The sequence below is a fragment of the Oncorhynchus masou genome, chromosome 1 (genome assembly GCF_036934945.1).
Source record: "Oncorhynchus masou masou isolate Uvic2021 chromosome 1, UVic_Omas_1.1, whole genome shotgun sequence".
NCBI lineage: Eukaryota > Metazoa > Chordata > Actinopteri > Salmoniformes > Salmonidae > Oncorhynchus > Oncorhynchus masou.
Window position 1 is genome coordinate 6,231,350 of NC_088212.1, and position 15,000 is coordinate 6,246,349.

General features: G+C 45.2%; 1 protein-coding gene across 1 annotated transcript in view; it reads left to right on the plus strand.

Moving 5' to 3' along the window:
* The window catches only part of LOC135510729 (extracellular matrix organizing protein FRAS1-like), a 408,168-nt gene that overhangs the window by 306,519 nt on the left and 86,649 nt on the right, over positions 1–15,000 (plus strand). The window contains 6 exon segments of the mRNA XM_064931929.1: positions 703–831; positions 1,632–1,879; positions 6,633–6,784; positions 11,771–11,933; positions 12,900–13,035; positions 14,452–14,648. Of these exon segments, the coding sequence (XP_064788001.1) occupies positions 703–831; positions 1,632–1,879; positions 6,633–6,784; positions 11,771–11,933; positions 12,900–13,035; positions 14,452–14,648 (1,025 nt within the window).

Sequence of the window (15,000 nt, forward strand, 5' to 3'; positions counted from 1 at the left end):
AACCCTAACCCTAAATCTTACCCTAATCCTAATCCTAACACCAAATCCCCAACCTTAACCCCAATCCTATTCCTAACCCAAACCCCCAACCCTAACCCTAAATCTTACCCTAATCCTAATCCCAAACCCCCAACCCTAACCCTAAATCTTACCCTAATCCTAATCCTAACACCAAATCCCCAACCTTAACCCCAATCCTATTCCTAACCCAAACCCCCAACCCTAACCCTAAATCTTACCCTAATCCTAATCCCAAACCCCCAACCCTAAACCTAAATCTTACCCTAATCCTAATCCTAACCCCAAACCCCCAACCCTAACTCTAAATCTTACCCTAATCCTAACCTTAACCCCAAACCCCCAACCCTAACCCTAAATCTTACCCTAATCCTAATCCCAAAACCCCAACCCTAACCCTAAATTTTACTCTAATCCTAACCCCCAACCCTAACCCTAAATCTTACCCTAATCCTAATCTCAAACCCCCAACCCTAACCCTAAATTTTAACCTAATCCTAATCCCAAACCCCCAACCCTAACCCTAAATCTTACCCTAATCCTAACCCCCAACCCCCAACCCTGACCCTATCCCTCATCGGTATACAAAGATATGGTGAATCACTGGCATGTAAACGTATGGTGAATCACTGGTATACAACATGGCTTTCATGCTCAAATTCTCGCTCACCATACTTGGTGTAGGTGGGCAGCAGCTGGCAGTAACGGATGCAGACACAGAGTCTGATGACTTGAGGTTTGAGATGGTGGAAGGACCGATCCGTGGAACACTGGTCAAGATGGAGTTGGACTCAAGGACTGAGATGATGAATGGTGAGTAGAAAATTAGCTAGATGTTTCCCTTAACAACTGGTCCAGGGTCATATATTTGGTTTTCCTTCTATTAGTTAAAGGGGAATTAAGATTATAATTGCAGTATAAAGGGAATTACATCTGTAGAGAATACAGTAGTAGCCATGAAAATGGGAGTCGCTAAATTTCTTTACGATTTTTGCACATGGTCTGAATTCTCTCACATCCCCAGGCACATACTGCATGCTTTATTTAGAGGACTGAAACCAGAAAAATAGAACCAAGGTATTCACCAACCAAGGTATTCGTCAACCAAGGTATTCGTCAACCAAGGTATTCGTCAACCAAGGTTTTCATCAACCAAGGTTTTTGCCAACCAAGGTATTCATCAACCAAGGTATTCACCAACCAAGGTATTCACCAACCAAGGTATTAATAAACCAAGGTATTCACCAACCAAGGTATTCATCAACCAAGGTTTTCACCAACCAAGGTATTCACCAACCAAGGTATTCATCAACCAAGGTATTCGTCAACCAAGGTATTCGTCAACCAAGGTATTCGTCAACCAAGGTTTTCATCAACCAAGGTTTTCATCAACCAAGGTTTTCACCAACCAATGTATTCACCAACCAAGGTATTCATCAACCAAGGTATTCACCAACCAAGATTTTCACCATCCAAGGTTTTCACCAACCAAGGTATTCACCAAGCAAGGGAAGATGGAGTCAAGATGTATATTAATGAAACTCTCCTCTTTGTTTTGTTCCAGGTATGTTTATATTTACACAATGATTAAACTTTTCAATTATCCCCTCCAGGTGACATGTTTTCCTTCAGTGATGTGACCCACAACGTTCTGCAGTATGAACATTCTGGACTCTCAACTGACGAGGACGCCATCACCTTCGCTGTTACAGAAGGAATCTCCATGACGACGGCGGTGGTGCAGGTGGTTGTGCTGGGCGTCGGGGGCGACGGGCCCAGGAGAGACCCAGAGGCCCTGCTGTCCATGGAGGTTCCTGAGAACAGCAGTAGTGTCATCAGACGCACTCACCTGGGCTATATGGTTAGTACACTCACCTGGGCTATATGGTTAGTACACTCACCTGGGCTATATGGTTAGTACACTCACCTGGGCTATATGGTTAGTACACTCACCTGGGCTATATGGTTAGTACACTCACCTGGGCTACACTCACCTGGGCTATATGGTTAGTACACTCACCTGGGCTATATGGTTAGTACACTCACCTGGGCTATATGGTTAGTACACTCACCTGGGCTATATGGTTAGTACACTCACCTGGGCTATATGGTTAGTACACTCACCTGGGCTATATGGTTACCTGTATGGTTAGTACACTCACCTGGGCTATATGGTTAGTACACTCACCTGGGCTATATGGTTAGTACACTCACCTGGGCTATGGTTATACACTCACCTGGGCTATATGTTAGTACACTCACCTGGGCTATATGGTTAGTACACTCACCTGGGCTATATGGTTAGTACACTCACCTGGGCTATATGGTTAGTACACTCACCTGGGCTATATGGTTAGTACACTCACCTGGGCTATATGGTTAGTACACTCACCTGGGCTATATGGTTAGTACCACCTGGGCTATATGGTTAGTACACTCACCTGGGCTATATGGTTAGTACACTCACCTGGGCTATATGGTTAGTACACTCACCTGGGCTATATGGTTAGTACACTCACCTGGGCTATATGGTTAGTACACTCACCTGGGCTATATGGTTAGTACACTCACCTGGGCTATATGGTTAGTTACACTCACCTGGGCTATATGGGCTTATGGTTACACTCACCTGGGCTATATGGTTAGTACACTCACCTGGGCTATGGTTAGTACACTCACCTGGGCTATATGGTTAGTACACTCACCTGGGCTATATGGTTAGTACACTCACCTGGGCTATATGGTTAGTACACTCACCTGGGCTATATGGTTAGTACACTCACCTGGGCTATATGGTTAGTACACTCACCTGGGCTATATGGTTAGTACACTCACCTGGGCTATATGGTTAGTACACTCACCTGGGCTATATGGTTAGTACACTCACCTGGGCTATATGGTTAGTACTATATGGTTAGTACACTCACCTCACCTGGGCTATATGGTTAGTACACTCCACTGGGCTATATGGTTAGTACACTCACCTGGGCTATATGGTTAGTACACTCACCTGGGCTATATGGTTAGTACACTCACCTGGGCTATATGGTTAGTACACTCACCTGGGCTATATGGTTAGTACACTCACCTGGGTTATATGGTTAGTACACTCACCTGGGTTATATGGTTATAGGGTTAGTACACTCACCTGGGTTATATGGTTAGTACACTCACCTGGGCTATATGGTTAGTACACTCACCTGGGCTATATGGTTAGTACACTCACCTGGGCTATATGGTTAGTACACTCACCTGGGCTATATGGTTAGTACACTCACCTGGGCTATATGGTTAGTACACTCACCTGGGCTATATGGTTAGTACACTCACCTGGGCTATATGGTTAGTACACTCACCTGGGCACTCACCTGGGCTATATGGTTAGTACACTCACCTGGGCTATATGGTTAGTACACTCACCTGGGCTATATGGTTAGTACACTCACCTGGGCTATATGGTTAGTATATATGGTTAGTACACTCACCTGGGCTATATGGTTAGTACCTGGGCTATATGGTTAGTACACTCATATGGTTAGTACACTCACCTGGGCTATATGGTTAGTACACTCACCTGGGCTATATGGTTAGTACACTCACCTGGGCTATATGGTTAGTACACTCACCTGGGCTATATGGTTAGTACACTCACCTGGGTTATATGGTTAGTACACTCCTGGGCTATATGGTTAGTACACTCACCTGGGCTATATGGTTAGTACACTCACCTGGGCTATATGGTTAGTACACTCACCTGGGCTATATGGTTAGTACACTCACCTGGGCTCACCTGGGCTATATGGTTAGTACACTCACCTGGGCTATGGTTATACACTCACCTGGGCTATATGGTTAGTAGGGCTATATGGTTAGTACACTCACCTGGGCTATATGGTTAGTACACTCACCTGGTATATATGGTTAGTACACTCACCTGGGCTATATGGTTAGTACACTCACCTGGGCTATATGGTTAGTACACTCACCTGGGCTATATGGTTAGTACACTCACCTGGGCTATATGGTTAGTACACTCACCTGGGCTATATGGTTAGTACACTCACCTGGGCTATATGGTTAGTACACTCACCTGGGCTATATGGTTAGTACACTCACCTGGGCTATATGGTTAGTACACTCACCTGGGCTATATGGTTAGTACACTCACCTGGGCTATATGGTTAGTACACTCACCTGGGCTATATGGTTAGTACACTCTGGGCTATATGGTTAGTACACTCACCTGGGCTATATGGTTAGTACACTCACCTATGGGCTATATGGTTAGTACACTCACCTGGGCTATATGGTTAGTACACTCACCTGGGCTATATGGTTAGTACACTCACCTGGGCTATGGTTAGTACACTCACCTGGGCTATATGGTTAGTACACTCACCTGGGCTATATGGTTAGTACACTCACCTGGGCTATATGGTTAGTACACTCACCTGGGCTATATGGTTAGTACACTCACCTGGGCTATATGGTTAGTACACTCACCTGGGCTATATGGTTAGTACACTCACCTGGGCTATATGGTTAGTACACTCACCTGGGCTATATGGTTAGTACACTCACCTGGGCTATATGGTTAGTACACTCACCTGGGCTATATGGTTAGTACACTCACCTGGGCTATATGGTTAGTACACTCACCTGGGCTATATGGTTAGTACACTCACCTGGGCTATATGGTTAGTACACTCACCTGGGCTACCTATATGGTTAGTACACTCACCTGGGCTATATGGTTAGTACACTCACCTGGGCTATATGGTTAGTACACTCACCTGGGCTATATGGTTAGTACACTCACCTGGGCTATATGGTTAGTACACTCACCTGGGCTATATGGTTAGTACACTCACCTGGGCTATATGGGCTATATATGTTAGTACACTCACCTGGGCTATATGGTTAGTACACTCACCTGGGCTATATGGTTAGTACACTCACCTGGGCTATATGGTTAGTACACTCACCTGGGCTATATGGTTAGTACACTCACCTGGGCTATATGGTTAGTACACTCACCTGGGTTAGTACACTCACCTGGGCTATATGGTTAGTACACTCACCTGGGCTATATGGTTAGTACACTCACCTGGGCTATATGGTTAGTACACTCACCTGGGCTATATGGTTACCTGGGCTACACTCACCTGGGCTATATGGTTAGTACACTCACCTGGGCTATATGGTTAGTACACTCACCTGGGCTATATGGTTAGTACACTCACCTGGGCTATATGGTTAGTACACTCACCTGGGCTATATGGTTAGTACACTCACCTCACCTCACCTGGGCTATATACACTCACCTGGGCTATATGGTTAGTACACTCACCTGGGCTTATGGTTACACTCACCTGGGCTATATGGTTAGTACACTCACCTGGGCACACTCTGGGCTATATGGTTAGTACACTCACCTGGGGTTAGTACACTATATATGGTTAGTACACTCACCTGGTTAGTACACTCACCTGGGCTATATGGTTAGTACACTCACCTGGGCACTATATGGTTAGTACACTCACCTGGGCTATATGGTTAGTACACTCACCTGGGCTATATGGTTAGTACACTCACCTGGGCTATATGGTTAGTACACTCACCTGGGCTATATGGTTAGTACACTCACCTGGGCTATATGGTTAGTACACTCACCTGGGCTATATGGTTAGTACACTCACCTGGGCTATATGGTTAGTACACTCACCTGGGCTATATGGTTAGTACACTCACCTGGGCTATATGGTTAGTACACTCACCTGGGCTATATGGTTAGTACACTCACCTGGGCTATATGGTTAGTACACTCACCTGGGCTATATGGTTAGTACACTCACCTGGGCTATATGGTTAGTACACTCACCTGGGTTATATGTTAGTACACTCACCTGGGCTATATGGTTAGTACACTCACCTGGGTTATATGGTTAGTACACTCACCTGGGTTATATGGTTAGTACACTCACCTGGGTTATATGGTTAGTACACTCACCTGGGTTATATGGTTAGTACACTCAACTGGGTTATTGGGTTAGTACACACTCACCTGGGCTATATGGTTAGTACACTCACCTGGGCTATATGGTTAGTACACTCACCTGGGCTATATGGTTAGTACACTCACCTGGCATTTCAAGCTGCCTTTGAAAAGCTCAAAAAGCTTGTTTTATTTAAAGGGGCAGTGTTGTATTTTGAGACAGTCTTGAATATGTACATATGGTCATAGGCAGGGGGGTAGCCAACATTGTCTACTTCTCTGTTTGGTTTCTAATAATTCATTGTATTAGGTAAAGTGGTTTCTTGCCTCATACAACACAATATAATGCATATTTAGTCTCCATTGTGTTCCAGACCAAGTAAGACATCATTCATTCATGTCAAGCCCTTCGTAATGTAAAACTCTTTTTAGAAAGTTCTCCTGCGATGTCGGCCTGCATTGAACACCACATATAGGATGTGGAAATGTTATGTGATTTTCTTCACTGGTTCTGTTGGTAGGCCCACATTATTACCAAACAGCCACAATAGCCTGATGGATACTGACTGATAAGGGTACATCCTCAGTGTCCGCTGTAAATGCACATATTGTTTTGCAGAGCGACACCTCTCCAGATGAGAAGATACGTATTCAGCTGAGGTCAGTTCCTATGTACGGCATCCTGACCAGGACCGGGTCAGACTCAGAGCACCAGGACATGACAGAGTACTCCTCTTTCACTGTGGACGACATCAACAAACACAGGATCAGGTAGAGAAACACACACACACACACACACACACACAGAGAGAGACACCCTCAGCACACAGGGGGACAAACACCTGCCTGGAGGTGACAGCATGCCATCCCCCGTATGCCCCCCTAGGCACAACTGTGACAACATAACCAACAAAAACGGGTCACAACTCCTGCAGCTCTGTCGCACGCTGGGTATGTACATAGTCAATGGTAGGCTTCAAGGGGACTCCTATGGTAGGTACACCTATAGCTCATCTCTTGGCAGTAGTACTGTAGACTACTTTATCACTGACCACAACCCAGAGTCTCTCAGAGCGTTCACAGTCAGCCCACTGACACCCCTATCAGACCACAGCAAAATCACAGTCTACTTAAACAGAGCAATACTCAATCATGAGGCATCAAAGCCAAAGGAACTGAGTAACATTAAGAAATGCTATAGATGGAAGGAATGCAGTTTGGAACCTACCAAAAAACAATTAGGCAACAACAAATTCAATTCCTTTTAGACAATTTCCTGGGTAAAACGTTCCACTGTAATAGTGAAGGTGTAAACTTGGCAGTAGAAAATCTTAACAGTATATTTGACCTCTCAGCTTCCCTATCAAATCTAAAAATCTCAAATAGAAAACCGAAGAAAATTAACAATAATGACAAATGTTTTGATGAAGAATGCAAAAATCTAAGAAAGAAATTGAGAAACCTGTCCAACCAAAAACATAGAGACCCGGAAAACCTGAGTCTACGCCTTCACTATGGTGAATCACTAAAACAATACAGAAATACGGAAAAAGAAGGAACAGCATGTCAGAAATCAGCTCAATGTAATTGAAGAATCCATAGACTCTAACCACTTCTGGGAAAATTGGAAAACACTAAACAAACAACAACACAAAGAATTATCTATCCAAAATGGAGATGTATGGGGAAACCACTTCTCCAATCTTTTTGGCTCTATAACAAAGAATAAAGAGCAAAAACATATACATGATCAAATACAGATCTTACAATCAACTATTAAAGACTACCAGAACCCACTGGATTCTCCAATTACATTGAATGAGTTACAGGACAAAATAAAAACCCTCCAACCCAAAAAGGCCTGTGGTGTTGATGGTATCCTCAATGAAATTATCAAATATACAGACAACAAATTCCAATTGGCTATACTAAAACTCTTTAACATCATACTTAGCTCTGGCATCTTCCCCAATATTTGGAACCAAGGACTGATCACCCCAATCCACAAAAGTGGAGACAGATTTGACAGTAATAACTACCGTGGAATATGTGTCAACAGCAACCTTGGGAAAATCCTCTGCATCATCATTAACAGCAGACTCGTACACTTCCTCAACGAAAACAATGTACTGAGCAAATGTCCAATTGGCTTTTTACCAAATTACCGTACAACAGACCATGTATTCACCCTGCACACCCTAATTGACAACCAAACAAACCAAAACAAAGGCAAAGTCTTCTCATGCTTTGTTGATTGCTCTTTATGGTTGTGAGGTCTGTGGTCCGCTCACCAACCAAGACTTCACAAAATGGGACAAACACCAAATTGAGACTCTGCACGCAGAATTCTGCAAAAATATCCTCAGTGTACAACGTAGAACACCAAATAATGCATGCAGAGCAGAATTAGGCCGATACCCACTAATTATCAAAATCCAGAAAAGAGCCGTTAAATTCTATAACCACCTAAAAAGAAGCGATCCCCAAACCTTCCACAACAAAGCCATCACCTACAGAGAGATGAACCTGGAGAAGAGTCCCCTAAGCAAGCTGGTCCTGGGGCTCTGTTCACAAACACACCCTACAGAGCCCCAGGACCGCAGCACAATTAGACCCAACCAAATCATGAGAAAACATAAAGATAATTACTTGACACATTGGAAAGAATAAAAAAAAACAGAGCAAACTCGAATGCTATTTGGCCCTAAACAGAGAGTACACAGCGGCAGAATACATGACCACTGTGACTGACCCAAAATTAAGGAAAGCTTTGACTATGTACAGACTCAGCGAGCATAGCCTTGCTATTGAGAAAGGCCGCCGTAGGCAGACATGGCTCTCAAGAGAAGACAGGCTGTGTGCTCACTGCCCACAAAATGAGGTGGAAACTGAGCTGCACTTCTTAACCTCCTGCCCAATGTATGACCATATTAGAGAGACATATTTCCCTCAGATTACACAGATCCACAAAGAATTCGAAAACAAATCCAATTTTGAAAAACTCCCATATCTACTGGGTGAAATTCATGTGCCATCAGAGCAGCAATATTTGTGACCTGTTGCCACGAGAAAAGGGCAACCAGTGAAGAACACGCACTATTGTAAATACAACCCATATCTATGCTTATTTGTTTTATCTTGTGTCCTTTATCATTTGGGGCGGCAGGGTAGCCTAGTGGTTAGAGCGTTGGACTAGTAACCGGAAGGTTGCGAGTTCAAACCCACGAGCTGACAAGGTACAAATATGTCGTTCTTCCCCTGAACAGGCAGTTAACCCACTGTTCCCAGGCCGTCATTAAAACACTGTATATATATATATAATATGACTTTGGAATGTCTTTATTGTTTTGAAACTTCTGTATTTGTGATGTCTACTCTTAATTTTTATGGTTTATTTCACTTTATATATTATCTACCTTACTTGCTTTGGCAATGTTAACACATGTTTCCCATGCCAATAAAGCCCTTGAATTAAATTGAATTGAGAGAGAGACAGAGAGACAGAGAGACAGAGAGACAGAGAGACAGAGAGAGAGAGAGACAGAGAGAGAGAGAGAGAGAGACAGAGAGAGAGAGAGAGAGAGAGACAGAGAGACAGAGAGACAGAGAGACAGAGTGAGAGACAGAGAGAGAGACAGAGAGACAGAGAGAGAGACAGACAGAGAGACAGACAGAGAGACAGAGAGACAGAGAGACAGAGACACAGAGACACAGAGACACAGAGACACAGAGACACAGAGACACAGAGACAGAGAGAACCATGGAAGGAGATCCACTTTGGACCATTTTGACCAAACCTTCGTATCTCACGTGTTTTGGTATCTATTCAGGATCCTCTGTTGTTATTGCAGGAATGTTTTGAGACCATTTGTCCTCTGCCCGGGGCTAGATATTTATTTCTATCTCATTTAGATTTAATCGACCCAGGTTATTTAATTGAGAACAATTCTCATTTAGGTTCTGCAGTAACGATCTAGCCGAGAGTCTTCGGTGAAAGTAATGGCTTCTACCGTCCATCAGTCCTTAGAGTGTAACCGCTATAAAAAACAACCACATCTATATTCTCCCTCTGATGGCTCTATAAAATCCTGGCTACAAATTAGAAACAGTAGAAAAATAGAGAGAGGAAAATATTTATTGTGTTTAAGGGACGATATTTGGGAAACGGCTAAGTCTAATTAGCGAACATTCAATACAATCCACCTGCGAGACTCTCACACACACACACACACACACACACACACACTAACACACACACGTGCGCAACAGTCTTCTGAGAGGCGTCAAAATGAAAACCATTATCTCAAAAAATGTGCTTCTGATTAGCTTTACTGCAATTAGCACGATGGCGGTTGTAATATCAGAGAAACATCTCTGGGGCTCACCTGTATTAGTTCAGCTTGGCAGACTTACGCTCTGTGCAGTACAACATGCAGATTTAATGTTGCTCTGTTTTATTGAAGAGGATTACAAAAATCTGCTATTTTATTCAGGTAACGTTCGCTAGTTATTGAAGGGCTTATACATATACTATATATATACTATACATACTTAGACAACTCACATTGCCCCCATCTCCACACTACCCAGACGACTCACATTGCCCCCCCCTCTCCACACCACCCAGACGACTCACATTGCCCCCCTCTCCACACCACCCAGACGACTCACATTGCCCCCCTCTCCACACCACCCAGACGACTCACATTGCCCCCCTCTCCACACCACCCAGACGACTCACATTGCCCCCCTCTCCACACCACCCAGACGACTCACATTGCCCCCCCCTCTCCACACCACCCAGACGACTCACATTGCCCCCCCTCTCCACACCACCCAGACGACTCACATTGCCCCCCTCTCCACACCACCCAGACGACTCACATTGCCCCCCCTCTCCACACCACCCAGACGACACATTGCCCCCCCCTCTCCACACCACCCAGACGACTCACATTGCCCCCCCTCTCCACACCACCCAGACGACTCACATTGCCCCCCCCCCCCCCTCTCCACACCACCCAGACGACTCACATTGCCCCCCCTCTCCACACCACCCAGACGACTCACATTGCCCCCCCTCTCCACACCACCCAGACGACACATTGCCCCCCCTCTCCACACCACCCAGACGACTCACATTGCCCCCCTCTCCACACCACCCAGACGACTCACATTGCCCCCCTCTCCACACCACCCAGACGACTCACATTGCCCCCCCTCTCCACACCACCCAGACGACTCACATTGCCCCCTCTCCACACCACCCAGACGACTCACATTGCCCCCCTCTCCACACCACCCAGACGACTCACATTGCCCCCCACACCACCCAGACGACTCTCCACACCACCCAGACGACTCACATTGCCCCCCTCTCTACACCACCCAGACGACTCACATTGCCCCCCCTCTCCACACCACCCAGACGACTCACATTGCCCCCAGACGACTCACATTGCCCCCAGACGACTCACATTGCCCCCAGACGATGTACCGATAATGCACTGCCGAAGTACCGATAATGCACTGATAATGCACTGCTGAAGTACCAACAATGCACTGATAATGCACCGCTAATGCACTGCTGAAGTACCAATAATGCACTGATAATGCACTGATAATGGACTAATAACCCAGAAGATACTATGCATCAGCTTAGACGTTTTTTAAAAAACAAATTGTAATTGTTATTTGTTTGTTTTCCGTGAAGGTTATGTTTCCGGATTAACTTTGCGGAAACTTCTTTCCTGTTAGGTACATCACTTCCTTTGAGACAGGAAACCAACCAGTGACAGACATCTTCCATTTCATTGTTTACGACGGTGAAAACAGTCGCCTTGACAACCAGATGTGCACCATCACCATCACCTCAAAGAGGACACAGCCTCCAGTGGTCACTGTGCGCAGTGGCATCAAGGTACAGACATCTCCCAGGGCTCAGCTTGCTTAGAGACAGTTGCTATGGAGCAGAGATCAATGGTCGGCAGCTGATGAAGCAGCACTAGGCATCTGATGCAACGCTCAGTCAACCCGTGTCTAACGCTGTGTGCTGCGTGTGTTTGTGCGTGCCTCTGTGTGCTGCGTGTGTTTGTGCATTGCCTCTGTGTGCTGCGTGTGTTTGTGCATTGTCTCTGTGTGCTGCGTGTGTTGGTGCGTGCCTCTGTGTGCTGCGTGTGTTTGTGCGTGCCTCTGTGTGCTGCGTGTGTTTGTGCGTGCCTCTGTGTGCTGCGTGTGTTTGTGCGTGCCTCTGTGTGCTTCGTGTGTTTGTGTGTGCCTCTGTGTGCTGCATGTGTTTGTGCGTGCCTCTGTGTGCTGCGTGTGTTGGTGCGTGCCTCTGTGTGCTGCGTGTGTTTGTGCGTGCCTCTGTGTGCTGCGTGTGTTGGTGCGTGCCTCTGTGTGCTGCGTGTGTTTGTGCGTGCCTCTGTGTGCTGCGTGTGTTTGTGCGTGCCTCTGTGTGCTGCGTGTGTTTGTGCGTGCCTCTGTGTGCTTCGTGTGTTTGTGTGTGCCTCTGTGTGCTGCGTGTGTTTGTGCGTGCCTCTGTGTGCTGCGTGTGTTTGTGCGTGCCTCTGTGTGCTGTGTGTGTTTGTGCGTGCCTCTGTGTGCTGCGTGTGTTTGTGTGTGGCTGTGTGCTAGTCTGCCTGTCTACCTGCCTGCCTGCCTGCCTGCCTGCCTGCCTGCCTGCCTGCCTGTCTGTCTGTCTGTCTGTCTGTCTGTCTGACTAGGATCAGCGTTACCTTATAAAATCCTAGCTGTAAACATTAGATTGTAAAGGACTAAACTGACTTCGGACCAGTAGCTATTTAGGGGCAACTTCATACTATCCCTCGAAGCGATCTCACCCAATGTGAAATGTTATGCAAGTGTCTATGTTGTGTATTTCTAGGTCCAGGGAGGAGGACGAGTCCAGCTGTCAACCAATCACATCGATGTATCAGATCTGGACACACCCATCAAGGATCTGCTGGTTTGGATGATCAGCACACCCAAATATGGCTTCATTGAGAACACAATAGGAAGAGGTGTGTGTGTGTGTGTGTGTGTGTGTGTGTGTGTGTGTGTGGGGGGGGGGGGTTAATTCAATTGAATAATGTTCCGAGTGGCGCTGTGGTCTACCACACTGCATCTCAACGCAAGAGGCATCACTACAGTCCCTGGTTCCAATCAATCAATCAATCAATCAATCAATCAATCAATCAATCAATCAAATGTATTTATAAAGCCCTTCGGACATCAGCTGATATCTCAAAGTGCTGTACAGAAACCCAACCTAAAACCCCAAACAGCAAGCAATGCAGGTGTAGAAGCACGGTGGCTAGGAAAAACTCCCTAGAAAGGCCAGAACCTAGGAAGAAACCTAGAGAGGAACCAGGCTATGAGGGGTAGCCAGTCCTCTTCTGGCTGTGCCGGGTGGAGATTATAACAGAACATAATACATAATTTATATATAGTAATACATTATATATACACTACATATACAGTAATACACTACATATACAATAATACACTATATATACAGTAATACACTACATATACAATAATACACTATACACACACACTACATATACAGTAATTCACTATATATACACTACATATACTGTACATATACTGTACATATGCAGTAATACACTACACATACAGTACATATACAGTAATACACTACATATATGGTAATACACTATATATATATACAGTACATTTACAGTAATAGACTGCATATACTGTCTACATATACTGTACACTCTTATGGCTGAATGGAAGCAAGTCCCCGCAGCAATGTTCCAACATCTAGTGGAAAGCCTTCCCAGAAGAGTGGAGGCTGTTAAAAGAGCAATGTTCCAACGTCTAGTGGAAAGCCTTCCCAGAAGAGTGGAGGCTGTTAAAACAGCAATGTTCCTACATCTAGTGGAAAGCCTTCCCAGAAGAGTGGAGGCTGTTAGTACAGCAATGTTCCAACATCTAGTGGAAAGCCTTCCCAGAAGAGAGGAGGCTGTTATAGCAGCAATGTTCCTACATCTAGTGGAAAGCCTTCCCAGAAGAGAGGAGGCTGTTATAGCAGCAATGTTCCAACATCAAGTGGAAAGCCTTCCCAGAAGAGTGGAGGCTGTTATAGCAGCAATGTTCCAACATCTAGTGGAAAGCCTTCCCAGAAGAGTGGAGGCTGTTATAGCAGCAATGTTCCAACATCTAGTGGAAAGCATTCCCAGAAGAGTGGAGGCTGTTATAGCAGCAATGTTCCAACATCTAGTGGAAAGCATTCCCAGAAGAGTGGAGGCTGTTATAGCAGCAAAGGTGTGGACCAACTCCATATTAATCCGATGATTTTAGAATGAGATGTTCAGCGATCAGGTGTCCACATACTTTTGGTCATGTAGTGTATCTCAGTTGTAGTGTGTGAGATGTCACTTCTCGTTCTGGTCTCGTCCTCTGTCTCCCAGTGGGCTTGATGGGCGGCTCAAATACCCTGATCATCAGTCCAGAGGTTCCCTTCTCCGTTGACGACCTGACCACTGACCACATCTTCTACGTTCAGAACGTCCAGAACACGGACCACCACTACCAGGACACCTTCTCCTTCTACATCAGTGATGGGTCCAGTCAGACAGAGGCCTTCAATGTCAAAATAGACATACAGGTAAATAAATACACTACTGATACTACCACTGCTATGACGACAACAACCAATACTACTACTATTACTGATACTACTACTGAAACTACTACCACTACTACTACTACTACTACTACTACTACTACTACTACTACTACTACCACTACTACTACTACTACTACTACTACTACTACTGATACTACCACTGCTATGACGACAACAACCAATACTACTACTATTACTGATACTACTACTGAAACTACTACTACTCCTACTACTACTATTACTGATACTACTACTGAAACTACTACTACTACTACTGCTACTACCACTACTACTACTACTGATACTACTACTACTACTACTACTACTACTA